Raw genomic sequence first — 20,144 nt, forward strand, 5'->3', positions numbered from 1 at the left:
CAATCATTGAAGATCACCAATTTTTTTTGGGCTTATTACTTTAAAAGGCATCGAAGTTGTCCATTTTTATTAATGTAAAGATCATCCTAAAATTTCATATAATGTGGGATATATTATAAAAAACACCGTTTATTTAAGAACTAAAATTATGAGATAGTGGTTTTACTGCCACGTAAGCTGGTATTTGCTTACATGGAGGCTGTTTTGTATACTCGAACACGCCACCTAGTGAATGTGTATAGACATAAAAACTTTGACCAGATAATGATTTTCATCAAGATGATATGACCATATGACGATGATTATCATCTCTTAAATAGATGAAAACTAAATAACCTCTCCTTTATAAGAATTTTAAGTAAATAGGTTAGTTTTTTACTTTTTTATGTATTTTTCCCAAAATCGAAAGATAATACATATATGAACATGAAACAAGATATTATATCTAACATCAAGGATGCCGCATAGTTTAATCTTAGTGATAATTGGTTCCTTTAGTATTCTCAATAATCAATATCAATAAATAATATCATCTATTCTTTTACTATATATATTACTTTTCCTAATATGATAATAATACTAACAAATTTGGGGAATTTTACAAGAATTGCATTTCCTGAACCTATTTTTTGCAACTCCCTCCAGGTGCATATTTTAGTAATCATATATATCAAAAATCTAATGGTTACAAAAAATATACTTATAGAACAAACCATGCCACATTTAGCATCAGCTACATCTGCTTCGCATGTGACATTGACACAAACTTTGGCACATACATATCGATATTTATATTTATACTATATTATAAAGTAAAATATTTCTATCTAAATTTTAAGTTTCAACCTTTAATTTTTTAAAATTGTTCCCTACCAATTCTATATTTATATAAAATAACTATATTATCCTTTTTTTTCCCTCAAATATCAAATAATCATTTTTTCTCTCTCATCCATAAATCATTTATTCCTCCAATTCATTCAAAAATTTTTATCTCAAAAACCGTACATCGATAACTTATAAAAATTATATGGGTGTTCTTAAAATTCATGCTCTTTCATTAGAGATGTCATTCGATATAATTTCGACGAATTTTTAAATCCGGGGGCGGACGGCTAAGGTATTTGACTATCACACTCTATGACCTATCACCTCCTATGACCAATCATACTCTATGACCTATCACACCACCATTTCACCAACACTAACTCGACGGCCACCGCAACGTGCGTGTACCATTCTCGTACATATATAGTATATGAACTAAACAAAAATCACTACATAACGCCACAACACCCGACTGCAAGTTTATCTCTATACATGCATCGACTATAAATACATGCTACTACTTTCGGGCCTTGGATATCACCACATCACACACTACTAAAAAGACCGCGAATAATAACGACTAAAATTCACAAAATGAATAAATCAGTCTTCATTTTCATTGTCCTATCAACACTTTCACTTTCCATCGAGCAATCCCCTACTCCAGTGCGCGATACTGACAAGAACATCTTATGTCTTGGCACTAACTACTACATCATCCCCGCTGTGCCTGGCGGGGGTGGTGGGCTGATCACAGCCCGAGGAGCCGGACAGTTGTGCCCCCTTGAAGTGGCTCAGCAAATTGGTGATAAGTTGAATGGGTCACCCTTAGGTTTTTCACCAGCCAACCCCAGCAAAGATGACATCATATTTGAATCTACTCATCTCAATATTAAAATAAATAAAAGGTGTTTATGCATGCGGATATGTCGTAAAATAAGGCACAAGCTTGAAAATGCCCAACTCTTACAGATTAGCATACTAAAAATTTGGACAATCATATAGTAGCCCTCTGTCATATAACACAACAAACCACATTTTATACTGGTAGTTTATATGATTTATAAATGTGACGAAGCTAAATAGGCCAACTTAATTAATAGTGAAATATTATTTTTAAACATAATACATAGAAAAATGAAACCAAAGAAGCACTAATTTAGGTTATAATAATCCTATAATATAGAAAGGAAAAATATACTAGTGACACATATTTTTTGGCACCATTCTTATTATTTTCGTTTTTCCACCCATATTTGACTTATAAAATACGGAGTGAGTCATCGAATTTATCTTTAACTCTGAAGATTATGATAATCGTTGAGGAGTCGCTGACAAACTTTAGCATTGAGTTTCCTCAACGACTCCATGACTCAACACTAACAAATTTGGAGTTTTACAAGAACTGCACTCCCTAGATAATCCTGGACCTATCTTTTACAACTCCCCCGGGTGCATATTTTAGTAACCGTATATATCCAGTGGAGGATCTTCGCATGTACAATATAGGCTAGCGCACAGGGCTCCGACTTTAACACCCCCCATTGTTTTCCCAATGCATGTATTGCATATAGTGTGTCGTTGACTATTTTGGTGACCGCGCAACTATGGAAAGAAGTTTTTCAAAACTTAAGCTATTAAAGTCATACTTGCAGTCGACAATGTCACAAGAAAGGTTGAATGGATTGGCAATGATAGCAATTGAGAATGATTTATTAGATAGTATTGATTATAAAAGTTTGATTAATGATTTTGCTTCAAAGAAGGCTCAAAGAAAGACATTATTCAACCAAGAATGAAATCAATGGTAAGTTGTAACTATCTTTATGATATGAACATTTCGTGTTTAAGTTAAGCAATTAATACTTTTTTTTGTACACTTATAGTAATTATCGTAAAAATTATATATATCTTTTTTTATATGGGCCCTCATTTTTAAAATTCGATCTTACACACGGACATTAAAATTCACTTGGCCCCTGTATATATCAAAGAACAAATGATTACAAAGAAGTACTCTCATAATGAGAAAACTACATTTTTGGTACCTTAACTTGACAACTTTTGCACTTTTAGTCTCCAACTCAAAATATTGCAGCTTTCATACCTAAAGTTTTGTGTTTTTTTCAGTTTTGGTACCACGTTCATACGACGTTAAATTTTGCCGTTAACTCCCTCACGTGACAAACACGTGAGGGGTATTAGTCTTTGACCCCCTTTTTTCTGAGAAAATTACAGTTTTGATACCTCAAGTTGTCAATTTTTTTACTTTTGATATCTCAAGTAGACGACATATTTTTATTACACTCTCCAATTTTCATCTAACACATTAGCACCTATCAAAGAACACACACTCAAAAATCAACACACATGATTTTTTTTTTAACGACTCCTAAAAAAACTCCCAATGGTGTGTATCTATTCTTGAAATATTATATGTTGTTGGTGTAATTACGGGTGATGGTGGAGGAACCGAATGTATTGGTGGATCGATGGCCGGAAAAAACTCATGTCACGGGAAAATCCTCTCTGGTGGTGTATGATTCATATAAGAGATCTGAATCCTCTCACCCCTAAATTACCCTCTTCTTCTATTAGAATATGCTACAAACGACACTTGATCGGAATCTGCTACAAACGAGATCTTAACGGAATCTGCTACAGATGAATATATTTGCTACAGACGAGATTAGATCGGAATCTGGTGCATGGTGGGGAGGGAGATAGTCGGCAACCTTTTCTGGTGGTGTATGATTCATATAAGAGATCTGAATCTATTTATGCATGTTTATGTATTGGATTTGGTATGGTATAAAGATATACAAGTATACATGGATTCATATGAATGTGTGTTGATTTTTAAGTGTGTGTTGTTTGATATATGCTAATGTGTGAGATTAAAATTATAGAGTGTAATAAAAAAAATGTTGTCTACTTGAGGTACCAAAAGTAAAAAATTTGACAACTTGAGGTATCAAAACTGTAATTTATCAAAAATAAGGGAGAGCCAAAAGACTAAAATACCCCTCACGTGTTTGTCACGTGAGGGCTTTAATGGCAAAATTTAACGCTGTATAAACGTGGTACCAAAACTGAAAAAAACATAAAACTTTAGGTATGAAAGCTGCAATTTTTTGAGTTGGAGACTAAAAGTGCAAAAGTTACCAAGTTGAGGTACCAAAAATGTAATTTTCTCGTATAAAGCTAGATGGTTTAGTAAATAACATTGTATCATTACAGTGCTCTTATTTTGAACCTTTTGATTTTTTTTTTTTAACAGAAAACTTTAAATTACTACTACCGTATTTATATTCACCAAGAAACATCATTGTCAACGTTTGAGCTTTAGGGGTTGTTTGGTTCACCGAATTCAAAGGAATTCAATGGAATTGGAATTATGAATTCGATTCCTTTAGTTGTTTGGTTGGATTATGGAAGGAATTTGAATCTAAAACATTCCCCCAAATTTCATTAAACACAGAATTCAGAATTCCATCACATACTAGATGGAAAGTCTTGAATTCCTCTGGAATTCACATATATTACCAAAAGACCCTTCCTCTTGTCACTTCCAGAATCACTACTTGAACATCCATCACCATCCATACTGTTGCACTTCCATCACCGTACATACCCTCCGATGACTTCACACCATCGTCACGTTCATATCACATTCATCAAGACACCACCCCCAACAGCTCTCGTAGAACAACATTGAACCTCATGAAATAAAAAACCAACAAATCGGGCGTGATGGTCACCTTATGAATCTTCAATTCGAGCAGTACATATGTTGCATATTTTATGAATTTAAAGAGGTGATATTATTGAAATGATGATGGAAGAAATTTTGAAAGAATGATTGGAAAAGTTACTGTAAAAAAAATATATATGATGAAGATGAAAGGAGAGAGAAACGTATAATGATGGTGATGCTTTCGTTTTTGTTCTTTAGTCAATCCTATCACCACTTACACGTTGTATAGGCAGGCAAAAATATTTAATAATGTAAATATAGGCGATGGCAATATAGTCTTTTTATCATAATACAAAATTCCAATTCCTTAGATGTATTTTTGAACCAAACAAGATTATAAAATAATCAAATTCTAATTCCAATTCTTTCGAATTCCAATTCCTTTAATGAATTCCAATTCCTTCAAAAACATTCTGCGAACCAAACGCCCCCTTAGTCTTTTTCCCCAAAAGGCTAAAACCCCTACCACCCCACCTAAGTTAACGTAGGTAATCTTGAAGATGGTCAAGAAAGGTTCGGAAACAGCCCCCGGATACTTCTTGTAGGCTACCGATCGACCCATTTGAGAAGGAAAAATTATATTCCTAAAATAACTTGAATGAAAAAAAAAAAAAATTCACCCGTACTTTTAATAGAAGGTCGGATGCTTATCCTTATAGAACAATTCATGCCACATTTAGCATCAGCTACATCTGATTTGCATATGACATTGACACAAACATACATACATAATTTTTTAGGGTAATGATCAATACTTTGAACTCATTAGCCTAAAAATCTTTTTAATTAATAGGATTGTGACATGTGAAAAATCAGGGGGTGAGATTAAGAAAGAGAATTAGTGGATTTCATGTGTTAACAATTATATATATTAGGAGGATTAGTTTGGAGGATTTATTATTTTCCTTATTTTTATATATAGTATATGAACTAAACAAAAATCAATACATATATGACACCTCATCATCACCGTATGGAAGTTTATCTCTATATATAAATCGACTATAAATACATGCTACTACTTATGTGTTATATACGGATATCACCACATCAAACACTACTAGAAAGACCACGGATGATAACGACTAAAATTCACAAAATGAATAAATCACTCTTCATTTTCATTTTCCTATCCATACTATCGCTTTCCTCTGGCCAATATTCTCCTACTCCGGTGCGCGACACTGACAAGAATGTCTTACGTGTTGGCACTAATTACTACATCGTCCCCGCTGTGCCTGGCGGTGGTGGCGGGCTGATCACAGCCCGAGGACCCGGCCAGTTGTGCCCCCTTGAAGTGGCTCAACAAATTGGTGATAAATTGAATGGGTCACCCTTAAGTTTTTCACCAGCCAACCCCAACAAAGATGGCATCATATTTGAATCTACCGATATCAATATTAAGTTCATGGATAAATCATGTGCTCCAAGCACTGTTTGGCGAGTTGATGATCCAAATTATTTTGGGGAACGATACATCTCGACCCAAGGGATGTTAGGAAGGCCAGGACGGGAAACAATTAACAATTGGTTCAAGATACAAAAGTATGAGGATCACTACAAGCTAGTACACTGCCCGTCGGTGTGTAAAACTTGCAAGATAGTTTGTGAAGATATTGGTATTAAGATCAGTGAAAGGGGACGTAGAAGTTTGGTTTTAAATAAAAAGCCTCCTTTTAAAGTCATGTTCAAGAAGGCATAGTATAGGTGACTTCCATGCATGCTCATGATGCCTGTAATATATGGCTGTACGTACTTTGATGACTACTTTATGTGACTATGTATATATGTGTGCTAATTAAATAAATAAAGTTGTTTATGCACGCGGATATATCGTAAAATAAGGCACAAGTTTGAAAGTGGTCGTTCTTTACCGGTTTTGTTTTGTTGTGTAGCATACTAGCTAAAAAATTTGGACAATCATATATATGGCACTCTGTCATATAGCATAATCACATGTACGTTATTGTTCATATGTGTTATATATTGAGTCCACTATCTGGCGTACATCAGTGTGCATGCAACAGTGTATGTGTGATCAATAACATATATATATATATATATATATATATATATATATTTGAGATATTTTAACACCACCTTTTATTTTAGAACCAACTAGGACCATTGATTTTTGTACAACATCATCATCTACTACGATATACAAGACTTTTTTATAAAAACACTAAGACTTTTCGGCGACGGGCCCAGCAGAAAATCATGTGTAAGTTAACTTAGGTATGTAAGTTACGAAAATCAATGGTCCTTTTTTGGACTTTTTTTAGTTGGTCTCAAATTATCTTTCCCATATATATATAAGGCTGTCGGGTATCTAAGCTTAGGTGTGGAACACTCACATATTGTTTTTTTAATCCATAAAAATCATGGGGCCATGCATTTATTCATTAAACAATAAATAGTAAAATATTAGTATGTGAGGGGTTTCACACCTAAGCTTAGGTGCCGGACAACCTTATATTCCCTTTTCCCTAAATATATATTGTTGGGTTATGGATTCGTTGAGAGACTCAGCAAGTCTCTTCTTCAGCGAGTAGCTTCGTCAGCGATCTCTCAGCGATCAATATTATCTTCAAGTTAAAGATAAGTTCGATGACTCATTGCCCAGTTTTTGTAAGTCAGAAAATAGCGGGAAAATGAAGATAAGAATATTAGTCCCAAGACACGTGTTGATCAAGAAGACTGAAGACATGTGATCTTGTACCAAAATGGTACCTGGGTCTTTCTCTTTCATACCGGATTTGGAAACAAACAAGATGAAGACAGAGAACCCTGCAGATCTGAGAGATCCACCAATAGATGGTTGACAACCTTGAGGTGTCAACATCTATTGGGTTGTCATGTGATTCTCATCTCTGCCTATTTAAAGAATCACTTGACCTAGCCGCAACTCTCGTTGGTGTAGTTCTGCAATTGTCACTTTGTGTGTGTTTCTTATTGTAGAACATTTAAGTTCACACAAAAACTTAACAAGTATTTTCATTTGTAAACCAACCATGTATTCACTGTTTAAATAATATACATATAGTTAAACGTGTTTACTTTTTTATCTTATATCTGTTATTTAATCTGTTTTAATTGTTGCAAACTTGGGACTTCCATATATATATATATATATATATATATATATATATATATATATATGTATAATCCATAATCTTTCCAAAGACATTAATTAGATCTTTTGACAACACTCAACCCTAGCTAGCATAAACTTAACACTGCTACTACCAATGTTTTAAAAAACCAATTTTTTAGTAAATCAAGCATAAACTTTTTGATGTCAGTATTTAAACCAGTTGAAATGCTAATAACATTTGTTAAACTTAACTTAAACAAAAATAGTCAAAAAGAATTTCAAATAAGCATTTTAAACGAAAATATATGTTTTAAAGCTTATAATTAAGCAATAAAAAAATAAGATTAAAGCATATAGAAATTCATCAAAATGGTTTAAATAAAAGTTCAATAAAAATAAGATAAAATCAATTGAACCGGTCTGATCATTGAACATGAAAAACCTGTTGGTTCAGATTTTGAAGAAAACAGTACCTATATAAAGCCAGGCCCAAAAACTAGACACCGCCTTCACAAAACCCGTTCAAATTGGTTTGACTTGTTCAGACTAATTTTTAGAACAATGACTACTACAACGTTATTGCGATGGTACCAAAATACCGTCGTAAGGTTATACTAATCACAAATTAATTAAAAATAGTTAATGTTGATATTATTAATTATGGATGCACAATAATATACAAACACTATAAATAATATTGTTTTTGTCCACGCTTTTGATTCGTGTGAACAAATTAAAAATTGTCATGTTTTTATGTGTGTAAAGATATGTAGATTTAAAAATGTGTAAAATTTATTCATACTAAAAAGTATGTAACTAAAAGTTCACATATTTATGTATTTTGTAACACCCCATTTGTCCACGGCACATATTTAGTTAGTGTGGACAATTGTGGTGTTACAAAATAATTATGAAAGTCACGCTAGAAAGTATGAACTTTTAGTTCTACAAAAGTGGTTAATATACGGAGTATATTAATTTTTAAGCAACACAGTTGCTGGATCGTGGTTAATTGAACCATATATATTCATCACCTAGATGTAGATTGTAGTACTTATATTTCAATAACAAACGACAAAGTGTTATATTTATACAAGTTTCATCGTTCTAAAACCCATCGTCGTTATCCTTTTGTAACAAAACATGCTATTTTTAGCTCTCGGCCGCGGCATGCTATTCATATGTGACAAAAACTGATGTAAAGTTTTGGCATATATATGTGTACGTATGATTCAAATAAATATTGCCATAAACCATTTATGACTTATCATGGCTATATATAAAAACGTAACATATTTACCGCATTGCCATGCATGTCACCAATATATATACACGTAGGTATATATATAATCGGTTGAAAATCATAGTTGAATATAACTAAAGAACTGTGGACAAGCTAGGATTTTTAATTAAAATGAATAAGTTCTTCATTTTCATCTTCTTATGCACCCTCTCACTTTCGACAAGCGTTCCTGTTCGTGACATTGACAGGAACGTCCTCCGATCTGGCACCAACTACTACATCTTGCCAGTCATCCATGGCAACGGTGGCGGCATTACTCTAGCCCCCGGAAGAAACCAACCATGTCCAAATGACGTGGCACTAGAAAACAACGAAAAAAGTAACGGGTTACCCATGAGGTTTGTACCGGCCGCCAACTCAAGCAAAGATAATATAATTCACGAATCCGTTGATCTTAACATCGTGTTCTCGGTTGCTGGTAAATGTATTCCCACCCCGGTTTGGCGGGTTGAGAATTATGAAGGAGGGCGGATTCTATCAAGCCATGGGATGGTTGGAAGTCCGGGAGTGAAAACCAGGTTCAATTGGTTCAAGATTGAAAAGTATGAGAATGACTACTACAGGCTGGTGTTCTGCCCCTCGGTGTGTCAAGAGTGTGTTTGTGCAGATATTAGCTCCACTATTGCTAAGAATGGGCGAAGAGTTCTGGTTTTACATGACATTAATATTCCTCTTAAGGTCAAGTTCAAGAAGGCTTGATATATATATGGCTTTTACGAATAAATTAAACGATATTATATTGGACACGGAATTGCTTTTAATTTCGATCAGGTTGTAATATATATGTACGTGTGATGAAAGTGTACTCTACTAGCTAGCCTAAATAATTTTAGTTATCAGATCAATATCAATAATATACTTCTGTACGTAATGCCAAAAAAATTTATAATGAAGAAGTTATTTTTATTTTTTTTTTATCAATAACATAAGTTAATTTTAATAGATTGAATTAAGTCACATGCTTACTATGATAATTTAGAAAAATTGAATGTTTTAATTGGTCAATTGAGGTAATTGGTTAGTTGTTTTTTAGTATATATATATATATATAAAGATTTTTCATATGATACTTTGACTTTTCAAATTATACTTCTCTTTATATAACTAATTAAGAGAGGATAATTTTTTGCTTAGTTGACAATAAGGAGAGAATGTCATATAGAATTCTTCATTAGGTGTTATTTTTTTAAATAATTTCCTATTTTTAAACATTTCATGTCATTTAAATTATTTCTAATTTTATTCTAATCATCATTAATTAATTATAAAAAATTTTTAAAAAACTAAATAATGATACAAACATCACGACCTACTGATGGTAATGAGGATGACTTTGGTACATCCAAAGCTGATGTAGTAGTCGACGAAGTGGAAAAGAAACAAGGTGGGAATGATGCTAATGTTGGGCAACGGGTTAATGATAATGCAAAACAATCCCAAGGTAAGCCTCTTGACAGTAATGTATTGTTGAATAATGAAACAAATACTCAACGAAAAACTAATGTCGATAATGAGAAAACCAGTAGCCAAAAAACCGTTTCTTACGCGGCTAAGGTGCAAGCTACTACCGAAATTAAGAAGGTCAACTTTAGGTTACTAGTGCCTAAAGAAACAGTCGACAATGTGGATGTGGTTATTCCTAGAGAGTCCGTTAAGCAGGTGCAGAGCAAGTTTGAACATGTTCTATATGGTTACTTTTTAGGTGATAGGATGGCGTATCCAGTTGTTGAGTACTTTGCTAGAACCTCATGGGCAAAATTCGGTTTAACAAAAGTAATGATGAATGTAAATGGATTTTTCTTCTTCAAGTTTAATGCAAAGGAAGGACTGAATACGGTATTATCAAAGGGGCCATGGTTTATTCGTGGTTCTCCAATATTTCTTAATGTCTGGACCCCGAACACGATGCTAAAGAAAGACGATATAAAACAGGTAGCCGTTTGGGTAAAACTACACGATATACCACTTGCTGCCTACTCTGATGATGGATTAAGTTTGTTGGCTTCAAAACTAGGTACCCCCAAAGCATTGGATAGTTATACAAGTGCTATGTGCTTAGATTCTTGGGGAAGGAGCAGCTATGCTCGTGCATTAATAGAGTTCAATGCTGATAATGAGTTGAAAAATACTTTAGTTGTGGCAATACCTATTATGGAGGGTAAGGGATTTACAAAAGGGACCATCAAGGTGGAATACGAATGGAAACCACCTAGATGTTCCTCGTACTGTGTTTTTGGCCATCATAATGATAGCTGCCCAAAAGCGATTGAGGTGGCAAAGAAATTTGTAGCTACAGTTGATGAAGAAGGGTTTACGGAGGTGAAAGGAAGGAAGAAAGCAGGTAATAAGGCAGGCTTTCATCTTAATAAACAAAAAGCTAAAGTAGAGTATAGGCCTATTGTTAAAACCAAAGTGGGATCGAATATAGCGAGTACTTCTACTGCTGGTACAGTACCTACTGCTAGTACAACACCTACTACTTGTACGACACCTATTGCTCCGATTTCCACTAGTAACCCCTTTGGCATGTTGAATATAGAAGATGGACCAGTTGAGAAAGCGGAAATTAGAGAAAAACGAGCTCCAAAAACATGTGAAAATTCGTATGCTTACAATGTCACTGTTGATTCAGACGGTGAAGAGGTGATAGAAATATTAAATGAAACTTCCGAGTTTATGATGTCTGGAACTAGTAAGATGGAAACCAATACAGGGGCAAGCACTCCTGCGGTAAGGGTTTCCAATGGGTAGTTTAGCCTCATGGAACATAAGGGGGTTGAACCGCCCCTTGAAACAAAGTGAGATTCGACAGGTCGTAAAGGAGAATCAGTTGAACTTGTGTGCTATCCTAGAGTCTCATGTGGACGTCTCGAGACTATTCAATATATGTAAAAAGATTTGTGGGTCATGGGATTGGACTTCTAATGGTGGTATGTGCAACAAAGGTACTCGAATAATTCTTGGGTGGAATACTAGTGTAGTTGATGTAATGGTTCTATCACAATCTGATCAGGTCATTCATATTCAGGTAATCTATAAACTCGACAAAAGAGCATTCTTTTGTTCTTTTATTTATGCTGATAATTACTATAAAAATAGAAGAGATTTGTGGAAGAATTTATGTACCCATAAGGCTTTTGTGGGTGATAAACCATGGGTGATTTTAGGTGATTTTAATTCTTCACTAAATCTGGAGGATAACTTTGCTGGGTCATCCACTATTAATATAGGGATGAAGGATTTCAAAGAATGTGTGGAGTCTTTGGAGGTTTTTGACATTAATAGTACGGGTCTTCATTATACATGGAATCAAAAGCCTAAGAAGGGTATAGGTATTCTAAAAAAGATTGATCGGGTTATGGGGAATACCCATTTTACGGATCTTTTTCCGGCTTCTTGTGCTATATTTCAACCGTATAGAATATCTGATCATTCGCCTTGTGTTTTGAAGCTACCGAGCATAGCTAGAGCTCGGCCCCAACCTTTCAAATTTGCTAACTTCTTAGGATATAAGGCGGGTTTTCATGATATGGTTAAGGATAAATGGGATACTCATATTGATGGTGTGAATCAGCTGTGTGTTGTGAAGAAACTCAGAATGTTGAAGTCTCCTTTTCGAAGTTTTCTCTTTAAGCAAGGTAATCTTCATAAGAGAGTTAGTGCTTTGCGAAGTGAGTTGGACGAAATTCAAAGAGGTATTGATACAAATCCAACTGATTCTAGTTTGCGTGAGAAAGAAGGTGCATGTATTCAAGCCTTTCAAGAAGTTGTACTTGATGAGGAACAGTTTTTAAAACAAAAATCAAAGGTAGAATGGCTTACCGTTGGTGATGCTAATACATCATACTTCCATAAATCTCTAAAGTGCAGGAACCATAGGAGCCGTATTGATGTTATAACGGATGCTAACGGCTTGTTATGTGAAGGAAGTGAAGTTCAAAATGCCTTTGTTAAGCACTATGAGTTGTTCTTGGGTGGCGAAGTTAATGGGAGTCTTCTGCCAACACCGGATCTGTTTGTTAATAAATTAGTGGACTGGGCCGCTTTGGATATGGTTTGTGATGTGTCCGATGAAGAACTTAAAAATGTCATGTTCTCTATTGCCAAGAACAAAGCCCCGGGACCGGACGGTTTCACATCAGCGTTTTTCAAAAGCTCGTGGAGTATTGTTGGTAAGGATGTCATGCTGGCTATCCATGATTTTTTCCGAAAAGGTAAGCTTCTTCAGGAACTTAATCATACGCTAATTGCTCTAGTTCCTAAGGTTACTACCCCCGAATCTATTTCCGATTTTCGCCCAATTTCATGTTGCAATGTCTTGTATAAATGTGTTAGTAAGATTATTGCTAACCGAGTTAAAGATAGTCTAAAAAGTGTAGTTAATGTAAACCAATCTGCATTTGTCCAGGGGAGGAAAATTTCTGATAATATTTTATTAACCCAAGAACTTATGCACAACTACCATAGGGATGTTGGTCCCCCTAGATGTGCTTTCAAGATTGATATACAGAAGGCATACGATACCATGGATTGGAACTTTTTAGAGGCTATATTATTGGGATTTGGTTTTCATCGAGTTATGGTAAATTGGATAATGGTGTGTGTGTCCTCAACCTCTTTTTCTTTATGTATTAATGGTGACGTCCATGGCTACTTTAAAGGTAAAAGGGGGCTTAGGGAAGGTGATCCAATATCACCTTATCTATTTACACTTGTAATGGAGGTACTAACTTTGGTATTACAGCAATCAGTTCGCATTGATTCCTCTTTCAAATTTCATAATAGGTGTGAAAAACAAAGACTCATAAATCTCTGCTTTGCTGATGACTTGTTTCTATTTGCTAGAGGCGAATCCCAATCCGCCCGAATGTTAATGGACTCGTTAAATCAATTTAAAATGATGTCGGGTTTGGTTCCAAGTGTGCAGAAGAGTACCGTATTCTTCTGTAATGTTCCTAATCACACAAAGACCTCAATTCTAGGAATCATGCCATTTGATGAAGGAAAGTTACCTGTCAGGTACTTGGGGGTTCCCCTAATCTCATCTAGACTATTGTATAAAGACTGTAAAGTTCTAGTAGAAAGAATGCAAAAGCGAATTATAGATTGGAAAACCAATTCTCTCTCTTTTGCTGGGAGGCTACAATTGATTGTTTCAGTCCTTTCTTCGATGCATGTCTATTGGTCCTCCGTGTTTATTTTGCCTGCTCGTGTGATTAAAGACCTTGAAAAGTTGATGCGTGGGTTTCTATGGTGTCAAGGTCCTATGCAAAAAGGGAAGGCTAAGGTGTCATGGAAAGCTACGTGTGTTCCGAAGAGTGAAAGAGGTTTAGGTATTAGACGCATAGCAGAAATGAATAAAGCCCTCATGACTTCCCATATCTGGAGCATTCTTAATAGGCAGGAGTCTTTATGGGTTGCTTGGATCCATGATTATAAACTAAAGGGCCGGAATTTTTGAGATGTCTCGGCTCGAACAGATAGTAGTTGGGGCTGGAGAAAGATTCTTTACATGAGGTCGTCAATTAAAAATCACATTAAAATGAGAATTGGAAATGGTAAGAACACGTCTGCTTGGTTTGATGCTTGGAGTGAGAGTGTTCCGTTATGTGAAATTGTGACTCCTAGGGAAATTAAAAATGCTGGTCTCACATTGGAAGCTAAGGTTGCAGACATTTGTAGGAATGGTGAATGGGTCTGGCCTAATGCGTGGTATGTTAAATATCCCGGTTTAATGAATGAGCTTGTCCCTCAACTTGATCAAAATAAAAACGATGAAGTTATTTGGATAGACAATGCAAAAGTTGAACAACCATACACAACAACTATTGCATGGAACTCCATACGAATTAATGAGCAGAAGGTGGCATGGATGGATTTTGTTTGGTCCCCTCACAATATACCGAGGCATTCATTTCATTTGTGGTTAATAATGCGTAGGAAACTTTTGACACAAGACAAAATCATCAAATGGGCATCGGCAAGAGAATAACATGAATATGATGTGTTGTGCATTGTGTAAAGCTAATTATGTTTCACGTAACCACTTGTTTTTTGAATGTCCTTTTTCAACGCAGGTTTGGTTAAAAGTTAGGGATATGGGTGGATTGCAACACCTTCCACCCCTCCTAGACGTTATAATGGACTGGATGAATCTTCGTGCAAAATCAAGATTGATTGCAAATGTGGTGGGGAGACTCCTTGTTGCTTCAACGACTTATTTCTTATGGCAAGAAAGAAATAATAGGATGTTCAATGACCAAGCTCGCTCTCCTGATCTGCTTTGTGAAGTAATTACATCTACTGTTCGGTTAAAGCTTATGACATTCAAGTTCCAAAAGACTACTCGGGTGATCCATATGCTTGAGGCGTGGGGTATCTGTGGTGATTCTGTCTTTATCAATTACTGATTGTCTGCTTTACCTTTTGGTTTAATCCAATGTGTATGCTATGTCAATTGGTATTAGCATAAAGGTAGATTGGTGTTTGGCTTTGATTCACTAGGTTTTATTTTTTAACATATATATAGTATAAATTGGTATGGTAGGTCCACCATGCTACTTGTAATGAACCGTTTTGATAGTTCTTATAATACAAAGTCGTCGAGGTAACCCTTTACCCAAAAAATAGTGGATATGTATATGTATAAATGGCTAAAATTTTGTTTTGTTTTATTATTAATTTAACTAATTACTAAATTGTTTTAAAACAATATTGTTAAACATATATATCTCCTAATGATAATGATATCGGCTAATATATATATGGGAAAAGGGAATATAAGGATGTACAACACCTAAACTTAGGTGTGGAACCCTTACATACTAATATTTTATTATATATTGTTTAATGAATAAATGTTTGGGCCCTCATGATTTTTATGGTTTAAAAAATTAATATGTGAGTGTCTGACATCGAAGCTTACGTACCTAACAGCCTTATATATATATATATATATATATATATCCTATGTGACATTTTTAGTTTATTGCCACATTGAAATTTTAATGAACTGTCATTTTCTTCATTTAAATTATTATATCTATGTTACCATGTATAATCTTAATCATCAATTTTAATCATAATCTTCATTATTAATAATTATTTTTCTATTTTTTACATAAGTACAAAAATTGTATACATTATACTACTTTTTTTTAATTAATTCAATGATAATTATACTTTATTAAATAAGATTATTTATTATATTATGTTTATTTTTTTTAAAAGTATTTATTATATTATATTTAATAATTATATATCATTAAATTTTTATGATTTATAAATATTTATGTTTTATTAATCATGCTTCTATATATTTGACGTATATCATATATTTATAAACTATAATAATTTTATTGTTTATATCAGACGTAATTTAACAGTTTTTTATATTATCATAAATTATGATTAATAATGTAATTATCAGTTATTGTATTTTATAATTTATGTTTACAGTTATTCCACACAACGTGCGGGTTTAATCTAGTTTTGTATATAATGGGTATTTTATATATATGTCGAATCGATGGGTGTTCCTTTTTTTTTCTAATGTTTTAACTATGTCCATTAACGTCGTCATCATCATTTAATACTTTTTCAAGTAAAAAGTCAGTTTTTATGTAAAGTTGTCTCAAGTCTTAAAGATTCCAATACATTATCCTCCACCAGCCGACTCGATTGACTTTTTACTACGGAGTAAAATTTGCGCAAAATTCACGGCGATGTGTCAAAGTTGGAATAATATTAGGCACCCGAATAGATTTCATACTAATAAACCCTAGCTCTTGATGGTCACAATTAAAATAAACAAGAGAAATAATATAATGATGATGTTTTAGCATTTTAACATACTTTAAAAAACATATTCCATTTGTTAAATATCCAAATTTTAATTGTATATTTTTTTCGATTTTGATGGTAAATAATTTAGTTTGTGTTATGTAATATTTAACAAAAGTTATATCAATTAAAGTACATTTAAAGCCTATTTAATTCATATATTTTATATCAAGTGTTACGTATTAAAAAAAAACTAATTACGATCAAAATTGCAAAAAAGAAAATGTCAAAATACGATAATTAGTATGGTACAGTAGAGCAAGTATATATATAATATCAACTACTACAAAAAAGCCTAATAGAGACATGTTTTTGGGGTCATAGAGACCAGTCTTTATAGTAGGATCATATAGAGGCCCGTGTATATGTTTAGATGCCACATTTTTAAAGAACAACAAGTCTTTATTCTTTTAACCGGTCTCTATTTTTTTCTTAAACTTATAGTTAACATTTGGTCTATTATACGAGGAGAATTAATTATCTATACTTCTATACTACTATATAAAAATTAAACCCCTATGTTGAAAAGTTTATAATTTTGGGACATGCGAAATTATCATTTTACCCTTAATTAATTAACCTACTTAATCATTCCATAATCTTTTAAAAGATATTCATCATCCCTAAAAATCAAATATCTTTGAATCAATTACCTACACCACTTGACGCTGACGCCATCACCATCTATCGATGCCACCATGCCGCAACTAACGTCATCACCGCCGCATTGCGGGGTACCATGCTCGTTTCTATAAAAAGAAATCAAAAAAAAATTGAATAGTCAAAGTATTATCCTGAAACATGCTATGCATAGTGGCTTGGTCTTCACATCAGCCACCGATGTATACTTTTGGCATGCAAGTATCAAAGTCAACAATCACAGCATAATTATACCACATCATGATATATACTATTTCTGAATATGTACGTCGTCTTACGACTATATAGCTACATGTTTTCTACATTACCATGCATTGATATATTATCAGCAACGCTATTAAAAGAATACGTACACATTCACAAAATGAAGATATCATTTCTCATCTTTTTCATTATCTCCATCTCCTCACTTGGCCAATCCCTCGTCCTCGATACTGACCAGATGTCCCTCTTAACCGGTCCCAGCTACTATATCGTGCCAGCAGTCAGCGGCAGGGGAGGTGGCGTAAAGCTAGCCCCGACGACATCAAACCAAACATGCCCTCTAGACGTAGCGCAAGAAAATAACGAACAACTCAACGGATCACCAGTGAATTTCCTTCTTGCCATCCCAAATAGAGGCGGTGGCATTCGTGAATCCATGGATCTTAACATTAGGTTCTCGGGTGCAACAACATGTGGTAAGCCTGCGGTTTGGCGGATTGAGAATGTTAACGGGCAAAGGGTTGTGACGAGCCGTGGGGTCCTCGGAAACCCAGGAAGGGAAACCATAAGCAGTTGGTTTAAGATAGTGAAATATGAGGATGCTTATAAGATTGTGTTTTGTCCAGCGGTGTGTAAGACGTGTAGGCCGGCTTGTGGAGATGTTGGTTCTACAATTGCTAAAAATGGACGCAGAAGTTTGGTCTTGAGTAGCAAGGACCCTCTTAAGGTCAAGTTCAAGAAGGCATAATATTGCACTCATTAGTGATAATTATATACTAGCTAGTAGTATATGTCTTTATTTCAAGTTGTAACGATATGTGATAATATTAATGGGCTATCGGTGCTCTATAAGTCTTAGTCATATCAATAAAATGGCTGTAGTTTTTGGTCGATCCATATGAACAAGTACCTCGTATGATCGTTATGTTAACAATTTTTAATTTAATTAATTAACACTAATTATTGATTTACCAGCTGAAAAAACTAAGCAATGGTAGCTAACGAGTTTTTCATATATATATATATATATTTTTTATCCGTTTCACATACTCGATTTAGGAAGCAGAAGTTGTAAACTTGATCGAAAACAATTAATAATCCACATGTCAAAATCACAAATTAAGTTTAAAGATCTGTCCAACTGATCTAATCCAACTTAAACTTCATATATAGAGTTGGACTTTTTGACTCGTTATCTAATACTAATAGAGTACTACTGAAACATTAAAAAGAAGCAACAAGTCCTAATTAATTTACAAACATAAAACTACTACTGAGTAATAATGTCAGCTAGCTTGTTCCAACTTTGAAAGATAACTTAATGCACTTCATTCACCTTGTCTGGACTCTGGTTCCTTCTAATAAGTCAAGGTTAATAGTCGACTTAGTCTCCATGGCGGCTTATTAGATAAGCTTACCGAGAGAACGTTGTGTATGAATTAGGTGCTCTTCTTCCTAGCTAGGGACGCGTGTCCAATCTGGCCAACCAACTTGGTTCAATCCAAGCATGAGTAGAAAGATGTCTAATTGGTAAGGCATCCCCTATTTTTTCTTGGATGCTTGTACCATTGAATGTGTGAAATGTGCGTGTTTCGAGTGAATAAAACACCACTTTCTTGTTTTTAGAACTCAGTTGTGCAAGGAAGATCTTGTTCTCCATTTCTGGTATTTTAGCTTCAATGCAGAGACATGTTGTATCACAAATAAAAATCATATGCTTTCCTACACCGTTTACTTTTTCCCATTCTTGTGTAGATTCATTCAGTTTGAATACCTCAATCGTTTCTCCAAACCCGCCCATAACAACTAGTAAAAGATGTTGGTCACATTCCACCAAAAAAATATTGTGACTGAGAGCAGCTACAACTTATTGGGGCTTGGACATTGAAAACTTCACTAGAGACATTATCTTTACCCAAATCTCTGAAAACCAGAAGTTCTCCCGTCTGGTACAATGCATAAAGACCTTCACCATGGAATGTTAGGAAAAAAATCGGACTTAGGTATAGTTCATCTGTAAGTAGCTCAAACTCCAGCCAGGTTGTTTCTCGGGCTACATAAAGAATAACAACGCTTCTTAATGAAAATCCAACCACCATACATTTAGGTGAAGTAGGCAGGGCAGAAAACCATAAGGAAAGTACATGAGAAGGCGTTTCTGGAAGCTCGCGGAGATCATTAGTGAAGGGGTTAAAAAATGATGCGCATCTGTCACTGGTCTTAAACAGCAGCCAACCAAACCTGGATCAGCATATTGTTTCATCAGCAATCCGTAATTGTGAACATCGCATAAAGTAGTTGTCACCCATCATCGGGTCTGTGAAAGTGATAATGCCTTGAAATGCGTCTACAACCATCAGCCATGGTGAACCTAGTGAGTATTGCTGTAATCTCATTAATGACGTATGGTTGCGCCAATGTATCAGACGTGCTGCTAGATGGCAACGTTTGCA

The 20,144-nt window shown here is 34.5% G+C and overlaps 4 protein-coding genes across 4 annotated transcripts; all 4 read left to right on the plus strand.

Annotated features, from left to right (window-relative positions):
• The first annotated feature begins 5,684 nt into the window (after positions 1–5,684).
• LOC122604856 (kunitz trypsin inhibitor 5-like) lies at positions 5,685–6,287 on the plus strand. The gene has a single exon (XM_043777718.1). The coding sequence runs from the start codon at positions 5,685–5,687 to the stop codon at positions 6,285–6,287; it is 603 nt and encodes a 200-aa protein (XP_043633653.1).
• Positions 6,288–9,096: 2,809 nt separating this feature from the next.
• On the plus strand, positions 9,097–9,684 carry LOC122604857 (kunitz trypsin inhibitor 5-like). The gene has a single exon (XM_043777719.1). The coding sequence runs from the start codon at positions 9,097–9,099 to the stop codon at positions 9,682–9,684; it is 588 nt and encodes a 195-aa protein (XP_043633654.1).
• A 4,843-nt stretch (positions 9,685–14,527) lies between these two features.
• LOC122604859 lies at positions 14,528–15,395 on the plus strand. Its single transcript, XM_043777720.1, has 2 exons — positions 14,528–14,965; positions 15,063–15,395. The coding sequence occupies exons 1-2, from the start codon at positions 14,528–14,530 to the stop codon at positions 15,393–15,395; spliced, it is 771 nt and encodes a 256-aa protein (XP_043633655.1).
• Positions 15,396–17,835: 2,440 nt separating this feature from the next.
• On the plus strand, positions 17,836–18,516 carry LOC122606090 (miraculin-like). Its single transcript, XM_043779050.1, has one exon. It carries the CDS (start codon positions 17,852–17,854, stop codon positions 18,437–18,439), a length of 588 nt encoding a protein of 195 aa, XP_043634985.1. The 5' UTR covers positions 17,836–17,851; the 3' UTR covers positions 18,440–18,516.
• The last annotated feature ends 1,628 nt before the right edge of the window (positions 18,517–20,144 follow it).

The sequence above is a fragment of the Erigeron canadensis genome, chromosome 6 (genome assembly GCF_010389155.1).
Source record: "Erigeron canadensis isolate Cc75 chromosome 6, C_canadensis_v1, whole genome shotgun sequence".
NCBI lineage: Eukaryota > Viridiplantae > Streptophyta > Magnoliopsida > Asterales > Asteraceae > Erigeron > Erigeron canadensis.